General features: G+C 62.2%; 1 protein-coding gene across 2 annotated transcripts; it reads left to right on the forward strand.

Annotated features, from left to right (window-relative positions):
• Window positions 1-13,155: 13,155 nt before the first annotated feature.
• On the forward strand, window positions 13,156-20,295 carry TBX1 (T-box transcription factor 1). Of its 2 annotated transcripts, XM_003419105.4 has the most exons (8): window positions 13,156-13,189; window positions 14,442-14,817; window positions 16,853-16,954; window positions 17,839-18,010; window positions 18,476-18,631; window positions 19,138-19,205; window positions 19,288-19,388; window positions 19,786-20,295. In XM_003419105.4, the coding sequence occupies exons 1-8, from the start codon at window positions 13,156-13,158 to the stop codon at window positions 20,259-20,261; spliced, it is 1,485 nt and encodes a 494-aa protein (XP_003419153.1). In that variant the 3' UTR covers window positions 20,262-20,295. The 2 variants fall into 2 exon arrangements, with proteins under 2 accessions (XP_003419153.1, XP_064128028.1); XM_064271958.1 differs by lacking the exon at window positions 13,156-13,189 and having other exon boundaries at window positions 14,381-14,817.
• The last annotated feature ends 1,750 nt before the right edge of the window (window positions 20,296-22,045 follow it).

Raw genomic sequence — 22,045 nt, forward strand, 5'->3', positions numbered from 1 at the left:
GCTGAAGGAACAGAGGGCAGGGCTGGGGGCTCTGGAGGGAAGTACCTTCTCCTGGTTGAGGTCCTGGGAGGCCTCAGCCTGCTCTGAGGTGCAGGAAGTGGGGGTCTTGGAAGCTTCCTCTCGGCCAGACATGCTTTTGGTGGGGCTGGGCAGCCAGAGGGTCAGAGGCCTAGGCTGCAGCCGCCCTCCCTCTCTGGTCAGTCACCAGCTGGGTGGCCTGCACTGCTTCAGGTCTCAGGCTGGGTCACTGAGTCCGTTGGGCCCCTGCAGGTGGCCATAGGTCCGGAAGGCTGTGAGCCCAGCCCAGTGTAAAGGCATGTCAGCCTTTGCCGCTGCGGGGGATGGCCTTGTGGCCACGTGGCACCCTGTAGGCCTCACACACACACACACATCACCAAGTAACCCAAGGCCTGGATGCAGCGTGCTTGCCGTGGTAGGAGCCCTGAGCTCAGGCATCACAAACAGGTGCTGAGACAGGCTTCAGAGGAACTCAGCCAGACCCTGAGAGCAGAAGGTGGGGGCGGGGGGGCGCTTTGCTCTCGGGATACCCCGTGGAGCCATGGAGGTGGCTGTGGAGGGCCCAGCCCTCATGTACACAATCTTCTTGGTTCATCCCCAACCCACAATGGGGAGCCCAGGTAACCATCCCCGTCACCCTGATGGGGAGACCAAACTTGAGAGCAATGTCACACCCAGGTCTCAGTCCACCTGGTCATTTCCAGGGTGGGACTAGGCATGTGTGTGCGTGTATGTGTGTGTGTGCATGCGCCTGTGTCTGAGGCCCTGGCCGGCCCCCACCCCAGCGCCCATGTGATAGGCAGTCATCCATCAGCACGGCCAGCCCCTTTGGCCATCCATCACCAGCTGGTGGCCACAGAAGGGATGGCCTATTTGTTTTGCCAGCTCCATGTCACTCCCTGGGGCAGGGACTGAAGGAAATGGCCCTTTTCTGCCTGGGCGGGTGGTTGGTGGGCTGAAATGGGCAAGGCACCAGGGGCAGGGGCCACACTGGGACGCAGTGGGAACCCTGGCTCAAACAGGCCCCAATATAGCTGCCCACGGCCTTGCCCTGCTCTGTGCCTCATCTCACTCTGGCACCAGGGTGAGTGACATTGGGATTTTCTAACAGTTCTCATGGTGGCTATCCCAGGCCCTCCAGCCAGTCACTTACCATTGCTCTTTGCTGGCCGGGTGGGGTGGGCCCAGGTGTCAGCTGCCACCAGATGGGGGGTCCCCTTGCCAGAAAGCCAAGATGCTTGATCCTGACTGTCCACACAAGCCACAGGGAGCAGCACTGGGGCTTTGCCCAGGTCAGAGATCTACCGGTGCATGGTGGGGTAGAGGCTGCCGAGAGGTCTGGAAGGGCCTGGACACCTATTTGAAGATGTCCAGCTTCAAGAGCAGAGGCTCACAGAACACTTGGAACCATACAGGGGGCAGATGTGGGCCACATTAAGAGAGATAGCACATACAGAACAGAGGAGATGACATCCCATCCCAAAAGGTTGGTGTCCAGACCGTGGGGCAGCGTCATCAGCACCTAAACAATCGCCACTGCTTCCTTCCCGAAGCACATGCACAACAGGAGCAACTCACTTATGCCAGGCTAGACACCCAACCATCATTTTATCACTTCTCACAATGCCCCCAAGGTTCCCACGGGCGGAGCTGGGTTGTGCCTTTCACCACTGTAGCCTGGACTTCTGCCCATGCCCCCTCACCCTTAAAATGGCCACTCCTCACTGCCCCCGATCCTGGACTATCAAAGAGAATCCTGGGCTCCCAGTGGGCCTGTGGGCGCAGAAAGTATGCTACAGAGTCCACAGCAAAGTCTGGTTCAGGGACCATGGTGCCTCTGCTCCCCGAGCAGATGCCAGTGAAGAAACCAGACTCATGCTAAGTGTCAAATTCAACTCCTACAGCTTAGTGCTCCCATAGAGCCCATGAGGGTGAAGGGTCTTCTCCCCCTCCCTCCACCCCTGTAGCTGCCTCTCTGTCTGCTTACCCTTCCTGCCCTCCCCTGCAGGCAGCTCTGAGAATAACCACAGGTCTTCTTTTTTTTTTTTCATTTACCAGCAACGGCCTCCTTCCAGAACTTTCTTCCCTTCTTCTGCAGACATTTGAGAGTATTGCTGTCTTTTATCTTCCAAGCCTGAAAGGTAACTCTGAATTAGACCCTGGCTGGTCTTTGCAAGCTGTTAGGAAGAAATCCTGTTGCAGAAATCTACTCCAAGGTAGGCTGACCAATGGCTGTCCTGCCTGGGATATGCAGAGACAGGTGGGAGGAGCCCAGGGAACTGCTCAACCAGGTAGTGCAGGTGAGGCCACCTGAGGGACTCTAGTTGGGTGCTGAGCTGAAGATTCTGGAGATAGCTTCTGGACCAGACCTACCCTTACTCATCAGTGCAGAGTCCAGGGGACCCAAAGCCCAGCCTGGATCCTTGAATCCAGGGCCTGCTATGAGTCTGCTGGCCTCCACCTCAGGAGGGCTAACTTGGCCTAACACATGTGCCACCTGCTCGATGACATTAGGGGCCACTCACCACTTGTCTCCTTCCTGCCTTGGCCTCACTGCTTCTGGACACACATGGGCTAGGCTGGGCTTCTTGTTACCATCCCCAGCACCCTGATCCCCTGGTGGCCATGAGCTGCACAGAAGGGAACAGTGACATAAGCAGACAAATACTTTGTGGCAAGTCCCACCCTGACAAGCTGAAGAAGGCAACTTGGCTAGGAGGGCCCTCCAGAGGAAGAAGCTAAGAGTGCAGTCCTGAGACTAGCTTCTCTGGGTGGGGCAGGCCTCACATCCAGGAAGGACAGACCACGTGTCCCACAGCCCTGAGCACCCCTGCAGGGGCTCTGTCCTGTAGAAAGAGCTCTGGCCCTGGTGTCCCCAGGGAGAGCCGGATGCTTCCCCAAACCCCTCCACATTGGCTTTGCCAGAGCCTCAGTTTCTCCAGGCTGGGACTGGCCTCCAAAGGCAGTGGACACTTTGGACACACATTGGTCCCAGGCCTGGCCACTCCCAGCACAGCCTGAGGCAGCCTGGTGCCTGCCTGGCCCCTCCACCGCCCCCCCCACCAAACACACCCAGCATGAGGCAGCTGCCCAGTGCATTGGTTCTACAAACAACCCGGGGTGGGGGGCTGGTCTGGCATTGGGGGCACCGGTGAAAATTCACATCCCTCTGTCTGTCTGTCCAGCACAGTTGGTGCCAAGCACCCACTTAGCAGGATCAGGGCAGCTGGTCCCTCCAAGCCACCCATGCTCCCCTCCCTGGTCCATGCTGCCTGCTGGCCAAGACCAGCTTCACTTACTCCCTCTACCTCAGTTTCCCCATCTCTGGGGAACCCTTTGGTGGGTCTAGGAGAAGACCAAGACCTGAGAGGGGCAGACCTAGTCAGACCTGCCCCTCTGCCCTCCTGGCCCCTGTTTCGGGCAGACTAAGGGAAGCTAAGGGGTCTAGGCCTGACCAGGGACCTCTCCCTCCTCCTCCCTGCCTACCCCCCATAGCATTACCTCAGTGCTGCCAAAAGCTTAGTGGGGACCCAAGGGGAAGGGCCTCAACAGGGTAGGAATTGGCCCTGCCCAGTCACTGCAGGCTGCTGAAACTGGCAGGAAGGGCCCAGGTGCGACCCCTACACACCCAGACGCATGCACACAGGCCCTCTCAATCACGAAAATCACCTCAGCAAAGGCAGAGAGAGCTGAGGCAGGACGGGTGGATGGAAGAACTGGCTCCCAAGTCCCAGGGCCCAATGCTGGGAGCCGGCCTGGGGGCCTCCCGGGCTGACAGACCCGTCCACCTCGGCCACAGCTGTCTCAAGCTCCCGTCCTCCCCCACCCACCCGCCCCCTGGACTCCTATTTCACTGAGGAGATTAAGACCACCTGGCAAGAGCCCCCTTCCGCCCTCCCCTCGTCCCAGCCCTCCCTCCAAGTCCCCATCGGCCCCTTGAGGTGCCCTCCCACCCCTAGCCCGTCTCTCCCACACACATGTTCCCATGAGACCTCCACGACCCTGTCTTGGGCCTTCATGAAAGTCACCGCTTGCTCTAGCAACCACCTCAGGGCACCTCCTCCCCGGTCCCTCCAATCCCTCACTAACTAACTGTGTTCGCCTACTCCCCAGTGTACTGCGCCTCAGCACAGACTTGTCCCTAGGCTGCAGTCCCCCAGTGGATCGCATATTCACGTCCCCCTCTGAGTCCACCAGATCCAGCACTCTCTACTCCTCAGCACAGGCTGCAGCCTCCTGCACTCCTTCTAGGGTCTGGGGAGGGATTGGAGACTGCAGGCTCCAAGCTGGGCCCCATGAGCAGGTCCAGCAGCCGACAGTCCAGGGGGCTCAGCCATGGGCCCCCATCCAGCCAGCCATGGGGCGGCCGGCCGGGCCTGACACAGGCTCAGACAGACCCAGGAGGAATCTGAGCTCTGAAAACCACAACTCTGAGCTAGGCTGTTTGTTTGCTTTTGAGACATTCCAACCTGGTTTGAGCAGAGCCTTGGAGGAGGGAAGGGATTTGTCAGGGCTGGGGGTGGGGCACACTTGTAGATACGGGGAAACCGAGGCTGTGTCAGGGCCCAGCGGCCTGGCAAAGACTGGTGGGGAGCCAGGCAAAGGACCTGACTGATCCCCCTCCTCTGTCCCCAAACTGGACTTCTTGGGGGCACGGTCTGGACCCCTCCCTAGAGGCCCCACAGGAGTGGAAGAGGTGATAGTTGCCCTACTCACAGTGCTAGGGGGACCAGCTGGGATTTGGGGGTATCTGAGGAGGTCCAGGCAGCACACTGGTGACACGGTGAGGCTGCCGTGTTTGAGAGCTGACACAATCTTGCTTGAACCAGCGGTTTCTGTAGGGTCTCAAGTGTTCTCCCCACTTCTCAGACAAAACCGCTGAGGCTTGGAGAGGTCAATGGATGTCCTAGGACACAGAGCTCTACTCTGCAGGGTGAGGCTCACGCTAGCCCCAGCTCCTGACCACTGGAAACACAGCCACCCCAACCAGCCCCTCACTGAGCAAGAGGCCCTGCCTGAAGCTCTGTTCACATTCAAAATGTTTTCTGCCCTCTTTCCCTGGGCTTTCCCAGCAGCTCCTCCCCCAGAAAGGCAGGGGATCAGGCACTGCTGGAAGACCCCACTCTACTGGGGAGGGGCCTCCACCAGGAAGCCCGGACTGCCTCCCCTTCTCCTGCCAGGCCTAGTCCCCCATCTGCCTGTGGGGGTGCTGGCCAGCCACATGCAAAGGGGCCGCCACGCAGAGGGCCTTCCCATCAGGCCACTCTGCCCTCCGTGTTGACTCTGCTGTGGCTCTAGTAACAGTGTTCCCGCCCCCACCACCACCACCACTGGACAGTCCACCTGCCTCCCTCCCAGCTCCAACCCCAGGTCAGCAGGAGCTTCCCAGGGAAGGCCACAGGGGCACAGTCAGCCCCCAGGAGAAGAGAAGGACAGAGGTAGGACAGTGTCAAGTAGGGTGTGTGGGCCCTGGCAGCCTTGGGGGGCTCAGCAGGGAGCAGAGTGAACAGATGAGGGACATGGTATTGGGGGGGACTCCTTACTGCCTGTTAATGGAGCCTCAATTCTGGATTTCCACACACCGTTTCCCTACACCGTTTCCCTAAATATTCACACTTCACCGTCACAATACATGGACAGCATGAACTTCATTGCTAACTTAAGCAATCAACATTTAATTAAAATCCCAAGTTTGATGTATTTGATCATTATAAATGTTTTAAGCCTCTTTAAGAAGAAGCACAGCACATACAGTGATTACAAAACCAGTCAGCCCAGTCTCATGAGGACCACTACAGAAGGGCCGAGGCCCCACAGTGGACGCCATTCCTCATGCTTTCCTTCTTATTCCCAAGTGCTTACCTCTCAGGGCTCTTTCACCCAAAACCAGATCCACCGCTGGGGTCTAAGCATGGAAAGTGACCTCCCTGGTGATTCCCCCAGAGGCTGCCTGATGACGGTCCCATGTCCCATGTGGGAGACATTTCCCAGGCCCCAGCATCCACAAACTCTGTGCATATCACCTTCATGGGGTGGCCCGATGAGTGGACTGAAACTCTTTATTCTCCCTACATCCAGCAACACTGAGGTTCTACAAGGGCCTCAGATGAGTGAAATCAACCTGAAGTCCACTTGACCTATTGAAAATGACAATGGTGGTCTTCTCATCGGCACTGGAGATGCCTGCAAGATGCCTGCAAAGCATATATGTCTGTGTGCGTATGCTGCACATGTATGCTTACACGCTCCTGTGCTTATGTCTGTGTGTACTGTGTGCGCATGTGTGTGTTCACACTCATAAGTGTGTAACATGTCTGTGTGTGTACTTGTGCATGTGTGTACCCATGCTCACAGGTGTGCAATGTGTCTGTGTGTATACTGTGTGTGCATCTGTGTGTGCATGAGTGCCACACTCAAGTGTGTGATGCGTCTGTGTGTGTACTGTGTATGCACATACATGTAGGTGTGTGCTCATGCTCACGAGTATGCAACATATCTGTGTGTACTGGGTGTACACGGGTATATGAGCATGCTCACAAGAGCATATAGTGTGTTCACATGTGTGCGTGTGTGCCCATGCTCATGTATGTGCATGTTTGCACATATGTATGGTGTGCCCCTGCTTAAGAGTGTGCACATGTGTCGGGTGGAATGGATGCTCTAGAATGGCTGGGCAGGTGCTGGTTCACTGATGGGATCCTCACTGTCCAGGAGAGCCTGAGGGGAATGTCTGCTAGGGCCCAACTTCTGACCTTTCAGCCTCAGCCAACACACCTCTAGGGCCTTTTTTGGGACATGTCCCTCCCCTGGAAAGTGTGGCTTCCCCCCTGGGCTGGCCACAGAGGAGAAGGGAGGGGGTTAGCAAGGGGCTGGTTTCCTTAGCTCCCCCTCCCCAGAATGGCCAGGGAGCAGCCACCCCGCCAGGCTGGAATCTAGATCATCTAGATCTCTGAGCCTCACCTCTGCCTGAGAGCACCTGGAGTGGAGTGGGCTAGTGTGGCCAGGGCTGCCCAGTAGATGGCCAGACAGATGGACAGCCGGCTCCCCATGTGGCTAGATCCTCCCGCCAAGTGGGCAGCTAAATCAACAGGCTCGGAAATCGGAGAGGGGCTCAGGGCCTGGCTGTCCATCAGTCTGTCTGTTTGTTTGTTTGTTCTGGAGTTGTGGGAACTTCCAGCCTGCAGGGGTCCCCGGTGTCCGACAGCGTTGAGGGGCAGGGAGGTGCTCTCACCCAGCCCTGCCTGACAGCCCCATCCGGTCTGCCATCCCTCTCACCATCTCCCCCATCTGCCCTCCTCGGCTCTTGGCCCAGAAGACAGTGCCTACAAACAGGTAGAGGGCAGCTAGACCCCAGCAGAGGGGAGGCTGGAGGCCCAGCTGTGGACGGCTGTGCGGACTCTGGGCCACTCTTCCAACTCCCTCTCTGTCCTGCCTGGTTTCTCCCCCAGCCCTGCCACCCACTCACTTTTTTGGCCCTCTGTAAGTCTCAGTTCCCTCCTTGTTCATCCTGAAGTCATCAGGCCCCCAGGTGGGCAGGAACTAGGACTCAGTGGTGGATCATCCAGGCTCTGCCCTGGGATGAGGAGGGCAGGTGGATGGGCCCAGGAAGAGTTCCAGGTGATGCCCTGGGAGGGGCAGGGGACCACCCCTCCCTGGGCACTCCTCAGCCCACCCTACCCAGCGTCCTTTCCAAGTCATTGGAGTACACATGCTACGCTGATTCTCATTCCTGGCTTCTGTAAAGAACTCTCAGGTCTCCCTGGCTGGGCTCCTGAGGCAACCCCACTTTTGGCCTGGGGCTCTGGGGCGGTGTCTCTGCCTGGTGTCTGCCAAAGTCCCCAGAGCTCCAGACCAGGCACAAAGCCCCATGGGGCACCGGTTCAGGGCTACGCTAACAACCGCTTCAGTAAAGGGAAGCCCTTCCGGCCCAGACAGGGAGAAGAGTGTCCTGGGGAGAGGGCCAGCGAGCAGCAGGGGCCACCTCAGAGACAGTTTGGGGAGGTGGTCGGTGGAGTCCTAGGGGCTGCTAGGAAGGAAGGGGTCGCCTCCTTCTCCAACCCAGACAGCAGGGGCAGTATCCCCATGGACTCAAGGAGCACTGCAGGAGCAGAGGTGGAGAGACCACTCCCAGCCCTGGTGTTTCCTCCCTGACAGCGGACAATTAAGGTGGAGAGACCAAACCCCAACCTGGAAAGGCGAGGTCCAACCCTGCTTCCCCCAGCTGGGGCCTTCCCCCCAGTCCTGGCCCAGCACCTGCCCCAGGGCCTGCAAACCCAGCCGCCTGTGGGCAGACGAGGCTTCCTTCAGCTGTGGCTGTGACCAGACTGAGCAGAAGGTGTAGACCTGGCCCTGCCACAAACCCAGGCCGCCTGCTCCTTCCCTGACCCTGCGGAGGGAACCGCCACTGCGGGTCACAGGCAACCGGCCCACGGGCAGCGCGGCACGGGGGCCCACCTCCGCCTCCACGGTCGGCGACGCGGGCGGTCCTCGCACACCGGTTCGTCGATGTGTGACGCCCGCTCGTGGGCCAAGCACCTTCGCTGGATGTGGGGACAGACGGACACGCTCGAGGGCCCAGGTCGCTGGACGCGCCTGTGGGCGGGTGCGGAGAGCTGGAGGCAGAGAAAAGAGACAGGAAAGGAGGCCGTTGCAGCCCTGCACGCCCGGCTCTCCAGGCTCCGGCGAAGGTTGGGCCCCGGGCCTCCCTCCCTGCCAGGATTTGGCCCTAAGGGGGCGGGACCTGGCGGAGCCGCTGCCGGCAGCTAAAAGGCAGGTGCAGTCTGCCCAGCGGGGTTTCCTCCGAGACCCCGGAGGCTGCGGCTGCACAGGCGGCGGGGGCGTTTCCCGGCAAATCGTTCCTGAACCGAACTAATGTGGTCAAGGGAACCCCGGCCCTACCCTATGCGTCCCTCTGGGCCATGGCTGGGGAGGGAGGGCGCGGCCAGGCTAGGCCAGCTCTGTGCTCCGATTCGGGGGGGGGTGGTGAGGGGGGAGAAGCTACAGAAGTGGCCCCGCACTCCAGGGGCCAGCGTCCGGTGGGCCGCCCACATAGATCCATCCGTAGGCTCATTTGCCCCAAAAGGGCTCAGACGCACGCTGGGGGCGCGGTCAGGGCACTTGTCTCTGTGGGCAGACAGTGGTACGCCAGAGATGCGCCGAGACGCACGAGGGTGCGCGGGTCCTTCCAGGGCTGGGGATGGAGCTGCACCGTCTGAATGAATTCGTAGCGGTGGAGGCGGTCCTTGACTGTGCCTTTACGATGGACGAGGAGTGAGGAGTGGGGTCCCACATGTGTGTGTGAGGGCATCTGTCTGATGGGTCCCTCGGGGGAGCAACGTGTGTCCAATGGAGGCGGAGCTAGGCCCGGCACCGGGACGTCCAGACTCTTCAGGGGCGCTAAAGAGAAAGCATCCACAATTAGGGCTTGATTCGGCAGAAATTCCGAGGATGCTGGGGCAGGGGTGAATGAACAGGACAGGCCAGACTCGGCTGGCAGTGCTGGGAAGCAGCTGGGCGGCCTCAGGATCCTGTGCAGGGCTCAGTAGGAGGGGCAAGTGTTTCTAATACGCCCCTCCAGGGAAGGGGCCGTGGCCTTAAACCCCATCCGCGCCTCCCACCTTCAGCCCTCAGCCTGGCTTTTAGCTCCCACCCCTTACCTACCCGCTGCGAGTCCTCCCCTTGTTATTCTTAGATGCTGTGGAGTCGGCTCCGACTCTCGTGGCGCCCCTGTGTGCAACAGAACAAAACACTGCCTCGTCCTGCCCCATCTTCACAACTGCTACTGTGTTTGAGCCCATTGTTGCAGCCACTGTATCAGTCCATTTCGTTGAGGTTCTTCCTCTTTTTTGATGACCCTCTACTTTACCAGGTATGACGTCCTTCTCCAGGCACTGGTCCCTCCTGATAACATCTCCAGAGAAGGTGAGACGAAATCTCGGCATCCTCGCTTCTAAGGATCATTCTGGCTGTACTTTTTCCAAGGCAGGTTTGTTCATTCTTCTGGCAGTCCATGGTATATTGAGCAGTCCATGGTATATTCAATATTCTTCACCAACTCCGTAATTCAAATGCATCAAATCTTCTTCAGTCTTCCACGTTCATTGTTCAGCTTTCGCATGTATATGAGGCGATTGAAAATACCACCGTTCGGGTCAGGCCTCACTTTGAGGGCCTGCGCAATGGGCTTATCACAGCCGCCACCTCGCAGCAAGCCGGCCAAATCCCGCGACACACCCAGTAGCGCCGCATAATGCAGGTCCTGTTCTCACTCTGAGTCCAGCACCGAAGGGCGGGTCGCGCAGCCCAGGCCCTAAGGGGTCAGATCCCGCGCAGCTCATTCCTCCCCCTCCCCCGCCGGTACTTACACTCCCAGCCCGCACAGGCCGGCGGCCAGGCCTCCTACCTCCCGGTAATGGAAGCGCAACCGGCAGGGGGAGCGAGGCAGAATGGAGCCGCGGCAGGTCCAGGTGAAGAAGGAAGGCTTCCTGCGAGCGGCGGCGCGGGGCCTTCCAAGGCGTTGTGTCCACGTACAGGGAGGGGGTGTGCGCTGTGCGGGGCCAAAAGGCGAGCGCGCTCCCTCCCAGCTGCGGCCAGCGACAAGGAGCGCGGGCTGGCTGCGGAGCGGCAGAGGGCGGTGGAGCGCAGATCAAGAGGCGGTCCTGCGCCCACGGATGGAAGAGGTCCGAAGAGCCCAACCCCGGGTGGGCGGTGGAGGCTCAGGCCTCCTCGAGCGTCTGTCGCTCCGGGCCCCTTCAGCCGAGGGCTCCTGGGAAGCCCTGGCATTAAGTAGCTGGGTCCGGGATTCAGCAATCGCGCGGGTGAGTATCGACGGCGAGTGGGGCGGGGTCATTCGGGACAACAGAGCAGGCCGGGTGGGACCCACCAGGGTCTCCTCTAACCCTCCCACGCCGTCTCTGCTCCCACGCTTTTACCTGCCCAGCTCCTCCCGCAGCGTCCCAGCTCGGGCACGAAGGAGTTAAGGGGGGCTGGAAGGACCCTGTTCCCCCACTACCACAGGTGTGCAGATCGAAGGGGCCTCACGACCCACGCCCCAGGAGGCTGACCCAGAGTCCCCACGAAGCCCAGGCTTTTCACTTTCACTTCTCCCTCCTCGTGCTGGCATCACCCGGGGGTTCAAGACCCGACCTTGGTCCTCAGGTGTGTGCCCAGATACATGGGGAATGCTCCCTCAGGTGCACAAGACACACCCACGTGCACCCCCACATGCTAGGGCAGCCTGCAGCACAGAGAAGCACAGCCACACGCAAGAGCTCTGCCCACCACACCGGCCTGCTTGCAGAGCCCAGGCGTCTCTGAGTACAGGCCTATACCTGGGTGCCCCTGGTGACATGGCCCTCCACAGCACCCGGTATACGTGGGGCCACGCCTCCACCAAGCCCTCTCCCATCAGCCCCCAGCTGAGCTCTTCCCTCCCAGCAGGAGCAGCTCCTCCAGATCTTGCAGGCTGGTCCCGGGCCCACACCCGACTCCTACCCACTTTGGGCTCTATTCTTACAGGTCACTGTCACAGCCCTGGATGACCACTCAGGGCCAGCAGGATGCCTTGATAGATGGCTTCCCCTTTCCCACACAAACTAAAGGCCACAGCCGAAGACCAGGGGTCTGTGCACATGCAGCCTCACATGTTCACACTCACTGAATACACACCTGCCTCACACTCTCTCCTGGACATAGGCCTGAGCCGGTCCCTCCCCCAGTGCCTGCCTCCCAGCCAGCACCCTCCTTCAGCCTTAGGCCTGAGGCTCTCCAATTGTAAAAACCATTGGGAGACACTGTCTGCCTCCCACCTTGTCCCAGCAAGGGCACAGCACGGTGGAGGCTCTGACCGCCAAAGCCTGAGCGAAGGCCAGGGAGATTCCTGGGAGGCCGGGAGGCTCGGGGCTTCACACCCAGTCTCGGGGAGATTCTGGACAGGAAGGCCATGGTCGCGCTGAGCTGGGCAGAGGAGGCCCCTGGTAGGCAGTAGGTGGGGGTAAGGCACAGGCTTACACAGGCCTTCGAGGTCCTCAGGCCGCAGGGCAGGCCTCTCTTCTCTCTGCTGGGCCTGGCCGGGCACCTCGGCGGCAGGGCCCTCCCTGGCTGTGCCGGGCTGCAAAGGGCAGCGCACGACCCGGCGGCCTTAACTTCTCCGACGTGTCCTCGGCTCCCTCCGCCAGCCCAGGCCCCGCCCCCGGCCCTCCCAGCGCCCGGCCGGTGCGCTGGGAGGTCGGAGGAGCGGGCACTGCCCACCCTCCGGATGTATAAGCGTCCTGGCCAGAGGCGGGTGGCGCGCGCGGGTGCGCGTGACGCTCCGGCTCCCGGGCTGTGCGGCCTGGGCGGCGTCCCTCGGCTTGGGGTCCCCGGCCGCGACAGTTAGCCGACCGAAGGGGGCTGGGGGACGTTTGCTGGGCAAGGGTCTGTACCGCCGCGCGGAAGAGCTGACGACGCGGCCCTGGGGCTGTACGCCAGTGGCCAGAGCCCGAGTCGCCCTCTCCTCACCCAGGTGCAGGGGCAGCCGGGGAGAAGGCAGCTGCAGGAGGGGCCGAGGGCAGGGGCTGGGCCGGGTCCAGGAGGCCCTGCGGTGCTTCGTCGGTGCCCGGGGCTTGGCGCTCCCGATGTAGCCGCCTCCCCTGTGGGGCTGCAGAAGCCTACGGTGGCTTCGCCGTATAGAGAGAGCCTATGGCCTTGGCGGGAGCAGCTTGGCGGAGGATGTTCGAGGGGCGCTGGGCACAGAGGTCCCGGGCAGAGCTTGAAAAGCAAGAGGGTGCCGCACTCCCAGGGTGCTTCACCCGTCCCGGCCCTTCGGCCTCCACTGGCCCCGAGTGGGGAGCCGTGACGCCATAATCCCCTGGGCCTGGGGCCGGCGGCTGTGAGTGGCACCGCGGGCCCCCGCCCCCGGCCCCGTGGGCTGGGCCGGGCGCGGTGCGGCTGGGCGCACGCAGTCGGAGGCGGCGCCGGCCAGGCCGCCCGGCGCCTATGGACGCGCGGAGCCCGCTGTCTCCCCGGGCCAGCGCATTCAGCATCGTCTCTCTGGTTGCAGCCGAGGCCGCTGAGCGCACCGCCCGCCAGGCGCTGGCCCCGGGCCCCGGGTCCTCTGATCAGGCGAAGCTTCGCCGGCTGCCAGGTTCCCAGGTCGGGATGCACTTCAGCACCGTCACCCGGGACATGGAAGGTGAGCCTCCTGGGCGCATCTACACCGACCCGCCCTCCAGACCCCTGCAGCTGCTGTTGTGGGGCCCAAGCCAAGCGGGTCGGCAGGGCTGGGGCGCAGAGTGGGTGAAGGGGTCGTCAGAGAAGTGGACTCGAGGCTCTTAGCTGTGACGCTGGGGCAGAGAGGAAGGGCGGGCATCCCGCCCGAGGCCTGTCCGGCTGCGCCTAGCCACCAGCCCAGGGCCCCCGCTGCAGAGACGGCCGGCAGCTAGAGACAGCCCCGGAAGAGGGCAAGTGGAGGCAGGGAAGAAGAGGAAAGGGAGACCAGAGAAAGGTGCGGCAGAGGAGGCTGCGAGCTGAGGGAGGTGGGAGGAAAGTCGGCAGGCGAGGAGAGCGCAAGAGTCAGGGAACACAGGAGAAAGCGGTGAAGAAGGCCGCGAGAGAAAAAGAAATTGAGGAAAAGAGGAAAGGGAAAAGAGAAAGACGAAAAAGAAATAAAGAGAGCAAGAACGAAAGAGCGGAGAGAAAATTTTAAGCCAGAAAGTTAAACCATTAAAAAAAAAAAGTTTCAGAAAGACTTCTGTTCTTATTTTTTAAAAAAGAAAAACCATGAGTAACAGAGAAGGGCATACAGAAAAAAGAGGGAAAAAGCAGAGTGAAAAAGACAAACGATGGAAAATCAAGAAAGTGGGAAGAAAGAAGAGGGACATAACGGGGGAAAAGAGGAAGAGGGGAAAATAAAACAGAGACTTAAAGAGAAACGAAGGAGACGAGGCAAGAAGGAAAGACGATTAGGAGGGAGATTTAAATGAGAAAGACAAAAGTAAAGAAAGAACAAACTGGAAGAAGAAAGCCTCGGAGAGAAAGGAGAAATGCAACGCGGGAGGGCGGCAGAGCGAGGGGCCGTGGACGGGCCCGGCACTCCGGGAGCCGGTCCGGGCGGTCGGGGGGCCCGGGCCCAGCAAGCCGGCGGGCGGGCGGGCCGGGGGCGCGAGGGGCGGGGGCGGGGGAGGGGCGCGAGGGGAGGCCATTGTCTCGGCGGTGGGGAGGGCGCGGGGCGGGGCGGGGCGGGGCGGGGCACCTCCTCCCCGCCCGCCCGCGGTGTGGGGCGGTGCGGCCCCGGGCGCAGCGCAGCGCCCGCCACTCGGCCCGCGGCGCGGGGCAGCGCTCACCTCGGCGGCGGGCGGCGGGCGGCGGCGGCGGCCGGCGGGTCATGATCTCCGCCGTGTCCAGCCCGTGGCTCACACAGCTCTCGCACTTCTGCGACGTTGCAGCCTTCACGGCCAGCAGCCTGAGCAGCCTGGGGGCCGCGGGAGGCTTCCCGGGCGCAGCGTCGCCCGGCGCCGACCCGTACGGCCCGCGCGAGCCCCCGCCGCCACCGCCGCGCTACGACCCGTGCGCCGCCGCCGCCCCTGGCGCCCCGGGCCCGCCGCCGCCGCCGCACGCCTACCCGTTCGCGCCGGCCGCAGGGGCCGCCACCAGCGCCGCCGCCGAGCCCGAGGGCCCCGGGGTTAGCTGCGCGGCCGCCGCCAAGGCGCCGGTGAAGAAGAACGTGAAGGTGGCCAGCGTGAGCGTGCAGCTGGAGATGAAGGCACTGTGGGACGAGTTCAATCAGCTGGGCACTGAGATGATCGTCACCAAAGCCGGCAGGTCAGGGCGTCCCCCACCCACGACCCTCCCCACGTGGCGCCGCTCTGCGCGCCTTGCTCGGACCCGGAGGCGGGTGCCCGCACCTGCAGGCCCCTCTCGGCCGGTCGGCTCCTTAGCTCTCTTGGTCCCGGCTCAGGCGACAGCCGCCTGGTGCGCCGGGTAGGAGGGGAGAGTGCGGGCAGGCATGGCGGCCGGAGGGGCCGGGCAGGAGAACCCTGGTAGGACTGGTGAGCCCACCCGCTGCCCTAGGACGCCGCGCTGCCGGGAAACAGGGACTGGCTCCGTGAACCCCCGCAGGGGAAGGAAGCCGCGCCCGCCAAGCCGCCCTGCCAAGTGGGCTCGGAGTGGATCCCTCCTCAAAGGGAACTTCCCTGGCTTGGGTTCCCGAGTTCAGTCTATGCAGGCAAAATAAAGCAGGGCAGCAGGGCAATTGTCCAGATAATTTTAAGAGAGAATTAAGACCCTTGAAACAGTGCTCCTCATTCTTTGGAGGTTGTTACTGGGTTCTCTCCGCCTGTATTTCCAGAGACGTCGGCCTGGCTCTACCAGGAGGGCCCTTGTGAGGCCGTTTGAGGCCGTGTGGGGCCTGCTGCCCTCGAATTGTCCTGTGTTTGTTTTAAGGGCCGAGAGAGAAGGGGAACAAGTTTTCCGATGCAACTGATTTGACCAGCAGACAAAGGCGGTGCTGGGCTGTGTCTAATGTACACACGGAGACACCAGCTCTTCGGCGCAGCCAAGAGGAGCTCAGGGCCTGTTTGCAAAGCTTCTCCCGGTTTCTGTTTCTCTGCCTCCACCATCCTCCCAGGGGAGCCTGGGCCTATGCTCAGCTCAGCTCCACAGGTCTTCTCCAGGCCCTCCTTTCTGTCCTGGGCACACGGGTCCCTCCTGGCTGGAGAGAAGGCTGGAGGCTGCTTCCTCCTGAGGACAGCGGCCCGACCTAGGGTTTTGCCCCAGGAGCCGGCACTCAGCAGCAACCCAGGCCTGCAGAGGTTCCCGCAAGGGTGGCAGGAGGCCTGTCCCAGGGCCGGCTCCTTGGTATCTGTTGTCTGACCACTGCCCTCAGGGAGTTACCGGTGAGGGGAGGACAGTGGGGGCTGAGCCACAGGCCCAGGGGCCGACCTTGCTTTGCTATCTGGTGAGGGCCAGCCCAAGGCTAGTGGCCAGGGCGTTCTTTCCAGGACCCTGTGGGGTCACCAGTCACCAAGTCGGGGTCCAAGTGCCTGTGAGAGCAAAAGCTGAGTCCACCCCAGGCAGCCGTATCTAGGGGCCCAGTGAGGAGAGCAGGAGCTTGTCAGCGTGTCTGCCGAAGGTGGGAGACTCTTGCGCCTGGAGGAGGCAGAGCCTGAGAGTCAGGAATGGGGTTGGGAAGGGGGGACAGAGTTGGGGGGCTGAGGGCCCCAAGGCCTCAGCCTCGCTGGAGAGGTAGGGGAACAGCACAAGATCCCGCTGAAAGGGTAACTGGCTCTTCCTTGTAAATTACTCGATCATCTCAGTTTCACTTTGTTCGAGCCGGGAGCGGCTTAGACAGAGCAGAGCCAGGCTCCACAAAGGCCGAGAAGTTCCCGGACCAAGTCCTGAGAGTCCCGCTGTGCTGGTGCCGCCAGCAGAGTCCAGGTCCAGGTTCGGGGGAGCAGGCAAAGGCAAGGCTGGGTCTATGCAGGCAAAGATGGTGGAAGAAGCCATAGTCTGAGGTGGGGGCAGAGGCTTGACCCCATTTTGGTGTTTTCACAAAAGGGGACAGGGGGTTGCCCAGCCGCTCCACTTGCCCTAGGGTTGAGCAGGGGCCCACTTGCGTTATAGCAGCTGACAGAGGAGAGACGAGGTGAAGGGGCTGACTCCGCAGAGGGAGGCCAAGGGAGGCCATGGGGCAGGCAGCTCTTTGGGGCTGGGCCCTTGCTAAGCAGAGTGACTGCTGGTCACCCCCACCCCAGTCTGGCTGCCCTTTGTGCTGCCTCCTGCTTTCGGCCAGCCAGGACGTAGTTGGGGGTGGTGCCCTTCTGCTACCTGAGATGACTGAGCCCCCGGCTGCCCCCAGGCGCATGTTCCCTACGTTCCAAGTGAAGCTCTTTGGCATGGACCCCATGGCCGACTATATGCTGCTCATGGACTTCGTGCCGGTGGACGACAAACGCTACCGGTGAGCAGATGGGACACCCCGCAGGGCCACTTGGCCAGCCCTGTAGAGGGGTAGGGAAGGACCTGGTAGGGCGTTCTGGGAAGCGGCAGAGTTCTTGCCTAGTGACCACACTGCATGGGCCACCCACACCATGAAGCTCATTAGTTACCTGCTAACCCAGGCACCTGGGCCGGCTGCCCCGACCTGAGGGACTTGGTTTCTCCCTTATCCCTCGTCAGACTCCAGACATACACACCCCACTCCCGGCCGTTCTTGGGGGTCCGTCAGGGTCACGCAAGCGGGGACCCCTGAGGGCTACAGGCCCGAGAGAGCTCTCACATTCTCTTCCCTGGGTCGCCTGAGGCGGCAGGCCCAGTGCACACAAGCCCCTTTCTTCAAGTCTCCTTCTCCCATAAGGCGAGTGTGGGCACCTCATCCCCTCTCCCTTCCCCCCAGGGGCGCTGGGCCCCTGGAGCCAGCAGGAAAGGTGGGGTGGCCTGGAGAGATTATGCAGGGCGGGCCTCCACCGCCTGGACAATTAACAGCAATTAATAAAGCGAACGTGGACCGCCCTGCGCCCCAGGCCGCCTGCGCAGCCAAGTCTGGGCTCCTGCCACGCCACTCCTGGACACCAGCGGGGCAGCCTTCTGGCCAACCCGTGTGCAACGAAATTCGGCAAGGTCGGGAGCCCAGCTCGATTGCTTTGTGTATTTTGGGCACGGGAGTTTCCCCACTTTCTCCACAATCCACATGGAAATGCTCCCAGCCGGTGAGGCAGCCAGGACGCTCGCATTTCACACATGGAGAAACTCCTCAGAGGCACTTCCGGGGTTCACCCAGCGCTCAGGGCAAGGTCTCCTCACTTCACCTCAACAATGCTAACCGTACCTCGGTGCCGTCCCCAGGTATGCCTTCCACAGCTCCTCGTGGCTGGTGGCCGGAAAGGCGGACCCCGCCACGCCGGGCCGTGTGCATTACCACCCGGACTCGCCTGCCAAGGGTGCGCAGTGGATGAAGCAAATTGTGTCCTTTGACAAGCTCAAGCTGACCAACAACCTGCTGGATGACAACGGCCACGTGAGCCACACTCCCCTACCCCCTGCCAGGCTCCCCAGGCCGCTGGATCCAGCTGCTGCTCAGGGTGGGGAGCTTTGCCCGGGTCTACAGATGAGGAGGAGCCGGGCTGGAAAGCATGGCCCCTTAGGGTCAGGGGCTCACCAGGCTGGTGGGCCTGGGGCCTGGGAGAGGGAGTCACCCCCCCGCCATGGTTCACTGGAGGTTTTTTAAGGGGAAAGAACTGGGCTGTGAATGGGGGGACAGGAGGCTTTTAGGGACCTAGGCCGGTGAGGCCTCCTTAGGCCCTCAGCCAACGCCCTTAGCTGCGCTGAGCTCCACTCTGAAGCTGACCACCCCTGCGGTCCTGAAGCGATTCTCCGGGGACCTCTGGGAAGTTCACTGCGTATTCAGCCCATTTCTCAGCGCCGAACTCCAGTCCTTGAGCCGGCTCGATGCTGGAGATGAGCTCCTCACCTTGCCTTCCAGATTATTCTCAACTCCATGCACAGATACCAGCCCCGCTTCCACGTAGTGTATGTGGATCCACGCAAGGACAGTGAGAAGTACGCTGAGGAGAATTTCAAAACCTTTGTGTTCGAGGAGACACGCTTCACGGCGGTCACCGCCTACCAGAACCACCGGGTAAGGGCCTATGGCGAGGCCCTGGGCAGGCCTCCTCTGTCCCAGGCTCCAGTCTGGAAAACTGCTGAGAATCCAATATTCTGGGAGGAGGGTGCAGTCTTCAGTCACTGCTTCTGGGTCAGGCAGCTTGGACCCTAATGTTGTGATTCCCTGAGGAGCACAGCCTGAAAATTTGTTTTTCAAACCATTCCAGAAACTCCCCCTCAGGAGCCTGATCTGGGGTTTGCCGGGATTCCAGGGTGTCCACTCCGTTCCCGGAACTGAGCAGTGGGGTCCGGGGCAACCATATTCCTATCTGCCTGGGCAGCAAAGCGGGGCCCTGCTTGGGGTGGGAGGCACAACCTTCTGTGGGGAGGAGGCAGATGTGGGCCAGTTGGAGTCAGTGGGGCGCTGAGGGGCCCCTGCTGGGCAGGGCACCCTGCCGAGCAGAGATGGAGAGAGGTGGGGAAGCCGGGATCACAGGTTGCAGAGCCTAGAGCAGCTTGTTGCTGCCTACTTCCCTGCAGATCACTCAGCTCAAGATCGCCAGCAACCCCTTCGCCAAAGGCTTCCGGGACTGCGACCCTGAGGACTGGTGAGTGTCCTCCGAGCAGGCGGGAGCGCCCGGGCGCCCGGGCCAGGGGCAGCCCTGACTCTCCACTGCCTCCCTCCCTCAGGCCCCGGAACCACCGGCCCGGAGCACTGCCGCTGATGAGCGCCTTTGCGCGCTCGCGGAACCCCGTTGCCTCCCCCACGCAGCCCAACGGCGCAGAGAAAGGTAGGGCCAGGGTCGTGGGATTCCGGCCGCGGCCCCCGGCGCGCTCCGCCCCAGGCTGGCGGCCGCGCCCGGCCTCGCCTGCACCCCCGGGGCCCTCGCGGCCTTCGCGCCGGTTGCACAACGGCCGCGGCGGCGGGCAAGCGCTTACTCGCCCGCCGGGCCGACTACTGCGCCCCACCCGCCCGCCCCGCCCGCCGCTGCCAGCCTGCGGAGGGACGCGGGCCCCTGGGGAGGGCCCGAGGCGCCAGCGGCCGCGGGGGCTCGTGGAGGTTCGGAAAGACCGGGCAGCGAGCGCCGGATCGCGGCCCCGCGCCTCCTCTCAGCCGGGGCCTCGCGCGGCCTGGCTGGTCCCCTCGGCGGTCCCGGCTGGCCACGCTTACCCCCGGCCCTCCCGCAGACGCGGCCGAGGCCCGGCGAGAATTCGAGCGCGACGCAGGTGGGCCGGCCGTGCTCGGGGACCCGGCGCACACGCCGCAGCTGCTGGCGCGGGTGCTGAGCCCCGCACTACCCGGGGCCGGAGGCGCCGGGGCCCTCGTCCCGCTGCCCGGGGGCCGGCCCAGCCCCCCGCACCCAGAGTTGCGCCTGGAGGCGCCTGGCGCGTCGGAGCCGCTACACCACCATCCCTACAAGTACCCAGCCGCCGCCTACGACCACTACCTCGGGGCCAAGAGCCGGCCGGCGCCCTACCCTCTGCCCGGCTTGCGCGGCCACGGATACCACCCACACGCGCACCCGCACGCGCACCCGCACCACCACCCAGCGGTGAGCCAGGCTGCCGCCGCCGCCGCTGCGGCCGCTGCCGCCGCAGCCGCCAACATGTACTCGTCGGCCGGGGCCGCGCCGCCAGGCTCCTACGACTACTGCCCCAGATAGTGAGGCCACCAGCTGGTCCCTCCCGACCCGGGGGTCCCTCGCAAGTGCCCCTCCACAGCCCCAAGGTCGTCGGGGTCCCTTCCAGACAGCCCCCAAGGCCATCAAAGAACATGTTCCCCCAGCCCCGGGAAACACCGCGGGTCCCCCCCTTCCCAGCCACTCTCCAGCCCCGAGGGCTACTGAAGTCTCTGGCCCCCCAGTCCCAGGAGCCTCCGCGGAATCCTCTCCAGCCCCGAGGGCCACGGGGTTTCCGCCCACCAGTGCCAAAGCGCCCGGTCAGAGGCGGAAGGAAGCGATATTTATTGTTCTCTCCGAGACCGCGTCGCCCCCGGCCCGGCCGGTAGTTGCAGCGTAGACGACCCGATTGCCTTGTCTGCAGGCGGTGTAGATACGTGTAGATATGTGTAGATATTGTAGATACCGCGCCGGCGCCGACTTGATAAACGGTTTCGCCTCTTTTGGAAGCTGCCTACGTTTCCATTTATTTGCGAACAGCTGGATCGCGCGGAGGTCTCGGGGAGCGAGTCCTAGGCGACTCTAGGACTTAGGGATCTCCCTAGCTTCAGTCCCCTTAGTTCACAGATCGGGTCGTCGGGGGAACGCAGGTCCTAGCAGTCCCCTTACGGCGCTTCCTCCCAGCCCCCCTCTCCACCACCTCCCTAGTCTCTTCTTTCCCTGCGACACTCCGCGCCAATCCCCGCCCCCTCACCTTCCCCGCACTTCTCCCCGCCCTCTGGGCCCCTCCCTGGCTCCGCCTCTCCTCACACACTTCCCACTTTGTGGCTTCATCCTGGTGTCCTTTGGAAGTGGGCTAGGCCCTCAGCTTCAGCTGTACGTCCCCGGCTTTTTCCTGAAATTCTTCCACCCTGCAGTGGCCCTCCTCTCTTCTCAGACGTGGGCCCGGGGCCTGAGCCGGGGCCGGTTTTTAGCACCGATGCACGTCCCACGAGTTTTTGCACGGAAGCCGGAATAACGGCCAGAGGTGACCCTGCGAGGTGTGGGTTAAGTGTAGGCTGCGTCTGCCCCGACCTTGCCGCAGGGAGGAGAAGTCCTTAAGCTCCCGGGGCTCCCAAAAGTGCAGACTCCGGAGGCTCTGCTCTCCCAGGATCGCTCTTGGCTTGGGCCCAGCCCCACCTGTGGCTTCCCCCTGTTTATTGACTTTATTCCCTGCGAGCATCCCCACGGAGTGACCTGGGCAGGGGACACAATTACAGTGATCATGAGTCATTCCGAAACCTGTCTGTGAAGCATTTTCCCCAGCCAGGTGGCTGAGGGACCTCTCCCGGATAACTCAACACCAGGGATGGGGCCAGAGGAAGCCTTTGATCCCTCCCTTCCTGAGCATAAGCAGGAAAAGCTGACAGCCATCCAGCGTCAAGGCTGCACACTTGGACGTGAGATGACGGGAAATGCAAGGGGACGTGGCTCTGAAGCCACCCTCCTGCCTGTCGCCATAGGTTTGTCAGTCACTGCCCTCCAGCCCTACTCATCACTCTACTGAGGATGTGCATTGCTGTGGCAGCCTTGGTGCCCTCTCTGTGAAGAAGGCTCAAGCAGGCGTTTCCCCAAGGACACCCCTGGATGGACATGTTCTTCCTGGCCTGGTTTGCCCTGGTGGCATGAAGTGACCAGGGGGCTTAGCAAGTCCCATGAGATTGGCCAAAGAAAGGAAGGGGTGGCCAGGGCTGCTTAGGGGGTGCTGGAAACCCCTTGCCTGCGGGCCATCTGGAACCAGTGCCCACTCAGTGCCTTGGGCATCTAGCCCCAAGGCATGAAGACTCCTG

This window comes from Loxodonta africana, chromosome 19 (genome assembly GCF_030014295.1).
Source record: "Loxodonta africana isolate mLoxAfr1 chromosome 19, mLoxAfr1.hap2, whole genome shotgun sequence".
Taxonomy (NCBI): Eukaryota; Metazoa; Chordata; class Mammalia; order Proboscidea; family Elephantidae; genus Loxodonta; species Loxodonta africana.

Coding starts and splice junctions, on each gene's coding strand:
- TBX1 (XM_064271958.1), top strand. CDS start 14,381: ATGATCTCCGCCGTGTCCAGCCCGTGGCTCACACAGCTCTCGCACTTC. Junction 14,818..16,852: donor ATCGTCACCAAAGCCGGCAG/GTCAGGGCGTCC, acceptor GGCTGCCCCCAG/GCGCATGTTCCCTACGTTCC. Junction 16,955..17,838: donor GTGGACGACAAACGCTACCG/GTGAGCAGATGG, acceptor TGCCGTCCCCAG/GTATGCCTTCCACAGCTCCT.